Raw genomic sequence first — 8171 nt, forward strand, 5'->3', positions numbered from 1 at the left:
AGCCCCTCGGTCTGGGCCTCAGCGGAGGGAACCTGGCTCCGATGCTGAGGTTTTCCAGGAGCAGTGGGGCAGAGGGTGCTCGGGAACAGTGGAGGAGCCCTTGGGCTGCTCCGGAGGGACCTCGGGGATCGCTGTCCGACCCGGGTAATGGCTCCAGGCTTAGTTGGTCTGATGTTATTATTTCTCAAGTCCTAAAGTACGAAGGATTAAGGCCTGATGAGGTAGTGTGCTAATGGCATGCTGATATCACACGTAGCACTGGTTCAGTGGGGTGACTTAGTAAGACAACTGACTTAAAGCCATGAAAGATAGATAGCCTGCCCTGGCTGCATTGCCCATATTGTGCTGTTTCTGGATTTCCTGACCTCTTGTTGAGTTACTTTAGTGGTATTTGGTACTGCATTATACTTGATTACATGTAAAAATGCCTTTGCTATTCAGAATCACAGTTAAGGAAAGATGAACATTCTATGTGTGGTGTGTTTTATTTTTTCTTTTTAAAGTCAATGACTTTTTTTGAGGTTTCAGTGTTTACTTTCTGATTGCCTTTGGCAGCTCTTTGACAAAGGAAGCTCTGGAATAGTATTTAAGTAACTGAAGAGGAGAGCAGAAGGTTAATGACGTAATACTATGATGGCCTTGAAATCACATTAACCCATAGTGAGAGTTGTGGAACTTAAGCAAATGGTTTGAAAAGCATGATGGTTTTACTTTATGTAGAGCATTATGTTTTTAGCTCACGTAAGAGTTATGGAGCCTAAAAGTGTTGGTGCTGTCTTTGACAATGAACTGCTAGCATTGTTACAAGTCTTAAGGCAGTCTAATATTCAAATTTAGTGTAACAGAGCTCAAATTATTGTACGTAATAAGCACTTATTCCATCTGTTCAAAGTCAGTTAAGGGATACTGAAAAGCAGAGGGGCGAAGTCATATATGTTCAAATTCCAACTTGATGTAGTGTTGCATTACTGCACATGAAAGAGGCCAGCAAATATTTGTGTATTGTCATAGTAGTGTGTAAATGTTGAATTTTGTCTTGCTCTGCCATTTATGATGGTCACATTCAGTTGCAGGAGGTGGTCGCCTGTTAGACAGGATTCGCAAGTGGTATTATAATGCAGCTGGATTCAACAAACTTGGTAAGTGTTTCAAATGTAACAACCCTCAAGCTTGTTATGGTTTATAACTGGTGTGTGTATGTGCAGTTTGGCATAAGTCTTTTTGATCAAAATTAGCTACCGCTTTTGCGCGGAAAAAAATTAGCAATAGCTTCAGTCATCATGATTGCTACCTTGTAATGAATCAGTGACTTTTCTGTTATTTCTGTGTTTGCTCTTGTATTCAGTGAAATAACAGCTAAGGCTAAGCTGGAGCAGTTGAAAAAACTTGCACAAATCAGTCCTGAAGGCTTGATTATTTATCTTTTCCCACCAAGTCACTTTCACTGGCCAGTGTCTTCTAACCCAAAGGCTGCCCTTGAAGGTGGAGAGTTTCCCACTGATAGCAGTCAGTCTGCCTGTGATGCTTATGCAAAGCATCCAAGGCACAAAAAAGGATTTAATTAGTTCTGCCCTTTGTATCATTGTAACTTCACTTGGTGTCTCTCTGGCCTGTGCAATGGTGACATAGGTCTAAAAATAGTGTTTGCTTAAGTAGAGGAAGTTGCCTTGATGCTGTTGGCTTCAATTTGTTCAGAGTTGTTACTAAGTTTGTTTCAACTATTTAGATGGCAGAGTTGTTCTTGAATGACAAGAGAATCTGAATATTCAGAGGCTGTAATTTACTGCTGGCCACAATATGAGCAAATAATTTAAAGGAAGCTAACATACGTGCCCTGGGGAAGTTAGAAAAAAAAAAAAATGCAAGACAACTGTAGAGCTTAGGTCTTTCCTTCAGATTCAGTGCTTAGTCCCTCTTTTTGTATCTATATGCTGAAGTTCTTAAAGGCATTAATACTTTTTGCCACTTTTCTGGGAATGCGACTAAAAACTGAGGAGAAACACCAGATTTAATCTAGTGATGAAGCTAGCACCCGTGCTCGCTGTGCCTCTGCAATAAATTACAAAACTGAATTCAAGAATATGTGACTCAAATCTCTGTTTTATTGGGAGCCTACTGCTGGCTCAGTCACATGAGATCAAAATCTTTAATGACAAGTCAGTAGGTACACTCTTGTAATCTATATCAGTCTTGGAATGTTACAGAAGTAACATTTTGTCCTGTGTCGTTAATACTGAAACTTAAAGTAGAGTTGGTTGAATTTCAGGAATCCTTTGTTTCAGAAACAGTGTGGGGGTGTTCTTGGCTTTGAGAAGACTATAGGTACTTCTCCCTGGTTTAACTTCTGATTTGGGGCAGTGTGGGAAGGAACCAACTCACACATAAGCATCTAGCTTCAGCTTTCCATAGCTTAATATAGTCAATGGAGATCTAGTCATTATGCATGGTGGAGTTTCGGTACTGCAGTAGTCGCATCTGTGGTTGACTGACTCTAATGGATTCACAGCTCTTAAACCCTTTACCTAGACAGTCATCTTAAATATGGATATAAAATTAGATGAGCATAAGTCCACCCCTCATATTCAGAATAGTTATTGTTCTGTGGGTATATATATATACACACTCTTACGAAACACTTTGACTTAAATACCCTTTTTCCCCTCTTCCTCCTTAAGAAAAGGAGTAAAAATAAGTAAATAGAGTGTGTGAAAGCCAGTGTTGAGAGTTTGTTCTCTGTGAGCAGTTAGTGGATCTCTTCTGGATTGGTTTGGGTTTTCTTCATAATTTTGCATTGGAAGTGTTTTGCCCATGTTACGTAGAAACACCCTTGTCAATCCTAAATCTTACTTAAGAACATTTATTCAGTGATACTGTAAAATCTTTTTACAGGATTAATGCGAGATGATACATTGTATGAAGATGATGATGTAAAAGAAGCACTGAAGAGACTTCCAGAACATCTTTACAATGAAAGAATATTTCGCATAAAGAGAGCGCTTGACTTAAGCCTGAAACATCAGATCCTTCCAAAAGACCAATGGGTGAAGTATGAAGAGGTATGTGTACAGAGTGTTTCCAAGGTGGAGGTCTTAAATAGGACTGCTGTGACTGGTCTTTGGGATTTTCAGTCTCTGAAGAAATACACAATTACATGTTCTTTATAATGAGTAAATTAGTGTGTATCTGATAGGGTACCTCTGGAAAACACAGCTTTTGATTGATGTTTAAAATCTCTATTTTTCAGTGGAAATCACAAAGTTTTTCTCAAGATGACAAAAGCTTAAGCTACAGCTCAGAGCCATAGCACATTGTATTCAGACAAAATACTTCTAAGCTCTCGGATAAAGAAATACACTGTAACTAGCTTGATAATTCTCATAGAAGGTCTCTTGCTTTTCTGATTAATTTCTTATTTTTATAGCAAATCTCGAGCCAAAGCTTTTATTCATGAAGATGCCAAGGAAGAATAGTGTAAAGGGAAAACCTGCATTAAAATAAGCATCATCTTGTAATTTGAAAAACAAAATACACCTCCCTTTTCAAACATACTAATTTTTTTTTTTCCAGTGGATTGATTCACAGACTTTGCATTACTGTCCATCTCAGCTTTCTCCAAATTACGAGGCAGAGAGGAATCTTGTCACTAAACTTTTGATTATAGGATAGTATAAGGGTATTATGTTTCTCTATATAAGCAGAGGCTCTTTCTTGTGGTCATCTTGGTCATATTTAGGTAACTGCTGCATTGAATAAATGGTTGCGTAGTTCCTTAAGCGGCAGTTTGGTTTGTGCTAAACACGGTCAAGGTGTTCCATTGCAATCCAAGTTTACAGTGCTGTTTAGAAGTTAAGTTCAAAATTAATTTCTCCACAGTACTATAGTTGGACTTTGAACTAATGAAAGTGGATCTTGTACATTTAATGGGTATCTGCCAAAAGCACATTGTTTCTAAAGGTATAGCTGGAAACATTACTTTGCTTGTTAATGTTGGTGAGGCATTAGGAATTAGTAAAGAACTTGTCATTGCAGACTTGGCAGTTACGAAGTTTACTGTTTCAGAGTAAGTAATCTTTGATTTGATTTTTTTTTTTTTTTCCTTGTTAGGTTGGGTTTTAGTCAAATCTGAGGAAAAATGAGAGACAAATAATTTGTAGGAATGGCTTGAGATGTTTCTGGACCTCCCTATATGTTTAAATACATTCTCTTCTTTTTCAGGATAAGCATTATCTTGAACCGTACCTAAAAGAAGTAATACGTGAAAGACTTGAGAGAGAAGCATGGAACAAGAAATAACTATTGAACTACTTCATGCAAATACCCATATATTTCTGATATTTTTAAACATTTGGTTATAGACGTCTACAGGGAGGCAAATGTGAGGCTGAGAAATACTGTTTCAGCTTGTTCACTCAATCTGTTCATCCAACTAAAATAAACATGTCAAAGTATAAAATCTACTTGGAAGAGTTCTTTGTAGATGTTGACAAGCTAATGTTCAGATCTTTTCTATGAGCATATACATTACATATTAGCTTAGTGGTATGCAGTCTTCTTTCCAGCTTTTTGATTCTTACTCTTTTCATAGTACAGCTGTTTTCTGCAGTTGTAGGGTTAGGTAAGAAACGCGCAAGGCTCTTGGTGCTAGTTGCGCTGTTATATTAAAAGGGGTTGCTTATTTCCTTCATCCCTTCATTCCTCCCTGGAGACAACAATACTGGATCAGTGCTTGATGTTAATGGCATTATGAGACAGCAGAATGTAATGTTCTGTGCATCTAAGCCCATACATATTACAATAATGGAAAATATAAATTATTCTTTAATTACAAAATCAGGAAGTTTCACTAGCTTTTTATACCATAGACACTGTCAGTCCTTAAAAGACTATTTTCATAGGAACCATAATGACTGTCTCACTTCAGCTTCTTGAGACTTTTTATCCTTTATAAGGCTAAAAGTGGTACGCTAATGTACTTTCAACAGAATAATTAATTTCCCGTATATTTTTTTTCATGGCCTAGAGCATGCTGTTGTTTACAATGATTGTTATAAAGTATTTTAAACTACCAGGCTTAATGACATTACAGGTACACATGGAATTCAGGCTCTGCTTAAAAATAGAAGAAATTCAGTTGTATCTGGAAAATACCAGCCCTTGCTGGCTGAAGACCTTGTGCTTAGTCTTCCATAGTTTAATGGTAGTGTTTGAGACAGATTTTGGTATTACATGCAGAATTCAAAGCATATTTTATAGCCCTCTGTGTGAAGCACACAATCTTGTCTGATAGTCCCAAGGCTTGCTTTTCTTCTTCGTTATGCATTCTTGTCTGCCAAATGCAAGAATCCATTGGCCAAAAGCTAGAGCAGTTTAGAAAAAAACATGGAGCAAACCATGTCTGTAGTTCTGAATTGGTGTGACCAGATAAATACAATACTGGATTAGAAGTTAGAATGGAAACTGTCTTTTAGCTTTGCTCATCACTCTGTTATTAACCTTCATCTGCTTGCCTTAGTTGCTTACATCTGTAGGATGGCTACAGTGATCCCTGGGTGAAATATTTATTTCCAAATTTCACAGCCTGATGCAGTAGAACAAAATGCTGCAAAAATATCTGCATCACTGATATGCCTTAAAAGTCTGTGGGGAGTTATATTAAGAATGTGAGGTTTCTTTCCTTTCCTCTAGTAAAATCTTATGATTGGAGCATACATAATATGATGTATTTTTGCGAACTTTCTAATTTTCTTACAAGGGACAAATAGGGCCTGAAGTTTCACACTTCTGTTTATGGAATTATTAGAATACTTATTTTTTCTAATGGCATTGGAAGTATTTAATTATCTGTTAGAATAGTATTAGAAGACTTAATTATCTAATGGAACTAGCACTTGAAAGGCATAGCTGGTCAAACTTCTACAAAAGCTAGGATTATGTAGAAAGACAGCATCTGCTTGTTTGACCATACGTTTGGATGAAGATTAATGTGGTTCAAAGTCTCTCAAAAATTACTTGGTGTAGAGAAAAAGGTTTTGTTGGCATTAGGCACTTCAATATAGGGTGACCTTCAAGTGGAGTGCAAAGCTGCCATGCTCCAGTTGGCCTAACACACCTGAAATCACTGACCTCTTTACATTCAAATTTAACTTTAAGAGTCAGAGGTGAGTAGTAGAAGTTAATAAAAGAATCTTTCCAAGTGATCTTTATAGCAGTTCTAGGGGAGGAGAGAGAAAAGGAAGCCATGTTAAGAGCTTGCCAGTTCGCTGAGGTTGTTTGACAGCTTTCATTTAGATGTGTTTTCAGATGTTTCTGGCTTGGGTTGACCATTTTTAATTTTAATTGCCATAATGTGGAGTACTCTCCCATTGAAGTATTTTAAAAAAGTTCAATGAATGCTGTTTAGTTGTGTCTTAGAATGATATTAGTAAGGAAAATGTCATTTGTCATTTTTGGCAGTGATGGGTGTGTATCCTTTGAGATGTTTAGGAGAATCTAAAAATAGTGAGAAAGAGAGGAAGGAGGTGGGTGTAAGATAGGGATATCTGTTGCCTGGGAACCAGGAGCTGTAGCAGCTTTGTGTTAGAGGCTGTAAACTTTTATCTAGATTATGTGATGTGAGATTTGGATGCTTGTGCTACTGGCTAATAGATGAATAACTTGGAAGACATTTCATATTTCACCCTCTGGTGTTCCCCTCTGTGCTCACTGAACTACTAGCATTAATCTAGCTCCTTCTAGCTAGGAGAAACAGGAGTTTTCTTGTATGAAAGATCTGAATCCTCCTGGTGAAAAGTTGGAGGGTCAGCGTGATTCCCATTTTTGAATCCTTGCGTTTATCCTTAAAAGTATCTGGGATGGGAAGGAATAGGCTTGCAAAAATTAGGGGTTTTCTAATTGGTAATTTCCTTGTAATGCTTCCATCCCACCTGTGCAGTGCTCTGTGGGATCTTGCCATATTCCTTGTGCAGGCTGTGTTCTCCTCTGTGAATGATCCAGGATTGTGCAGCCATGAGCTTGCTATCTGCAAAATTGCCTCATTTTAAGGAAAAGATTGATAACAGTAAAGGGGGTCAAATTGCTAGAGGTGAAGAGATAGTCAGATGATGAAGAGAAGAGCATTCTGGTCTGGAGAACTGGGTTTTCCTTCTGCTGCTGTCAGAGCGTTCTTCTGTAACACTGAGCAAGACCCTTGGTTCACAGAAACTCACTATTGCATCTATGTCTAGGTTCAGTAGATCTGTTCTGAAAATACTAGGTTAAAGTGTTGATATTCATCCATGCATGCAATGGATACTACAGGTGGTGGTACTAGGAGCAAATCTTGCTGGGATTCTCACAGATTTGAAAAAGACCTCACAACTCTTACTGCTCTGATGGTAAGTGCAGAAATACTTGTAAAGAAGCTGATAGATCTGTGGCCTGTATGGAGTGCAGAAAGCAAGGCTGAGCCATGCACTGAAGAGGATTGAAAAGAGTTCCTGAATGAGAGAGGGGTTTCTACTGGGAAAAATGCAAACCTGCAATTTAAAGTCATATCATAATGCACAAGGCAACAGTGCATTTCCTTGTGCCATTTCCATTTCCAACATCTTGCATTTCCTAACTTGACTTTGAAACCTTCATCTTCATTAATGTATTTTTTTTGGATATAAATCCTATACAGATTCCATAAATTACTGAGGTCTTTTTGTAGTTTGAGTTAACATCTTTGGCCCAACTAAATTATGCCGGTCAAATTAAGAGAGAGTCTGAATTGATATTGCAAATCCCGCAGTTTGATGACAGTTTTAGCTTGAATTAATTTTCATCACTTTTAAGCAAACCTGTGCTTCACTTGAAGTTCTTTTATTAAATACATAGTGAAATACAAGAACACATTTGATGGCTGAAGATCACGTTTGTTATGGCATACTGATTTCTTTAAATTTTGAATCGGTCAACCCAGAGACAATGGATTTTTTGCAGTACTGTAACAAGAAACATATGCTTGTTTTACATCCAACTTCCATCCGAAGGAGAGCTACAGCATATATAAATCTCATAAGAATTTTGATGAAATGTCATGCTTGTCATTATAATGGAACTGTTTTAGCTTTAGTATGGTAAACACACTCCTACGTGAAGCGTTTTCTCTGTAGATAGCAAAGGTCAAAGATTATCTTCGGGATTTCACT

General features: G+C 37.7%; 1 protein-coding gene across 1 annotated transcript in view; it reads left to right on the plus strand.

Moving 5' to 3' along the window:
• Nucleotides 1–4453, plus strand: part of LOC104626438 (cytochrome b-c1 complex subunit 7) — a 4713-nt gene extending 260 nt beyond the window's left edge. Inside the window, exons 2-4 of the mRNA XM_010294362.1 lie at nt 1068–1139; nt 2890–3056; nt 4216–4453. Of these exons, the coding sequence (XP_010292664.1) occupies nt 1068–1139; nt 2890–3056; nt 4216–4293 (317 nt within the window). The 3' untranslated portion in view covers nt 4294–4453. The remainder of the gene's footprint in view (nt 1–1067; nt 1140–2889; nt 3057–4215) is intronic.
• Nucleotides 4454–8171: the final 3718 nt, after the last annotated feature.

This window comes from Phaethon lepturus, unplaced genomic scaffold (genome assembly GCF_000687285.1).
Source record: "Phaethon lepturus isolate BGI_N335 unplaced genomic scaffold, ASM68728v1 scaffold8459, whole genome shotgun sequence".
NCBI classification, from domain to species: Eukaryota; Metazoa; Chordata; class Aves; order Phaethontiformes; family Phaethontidae; genus Phaethon; species Phaethon lepturus.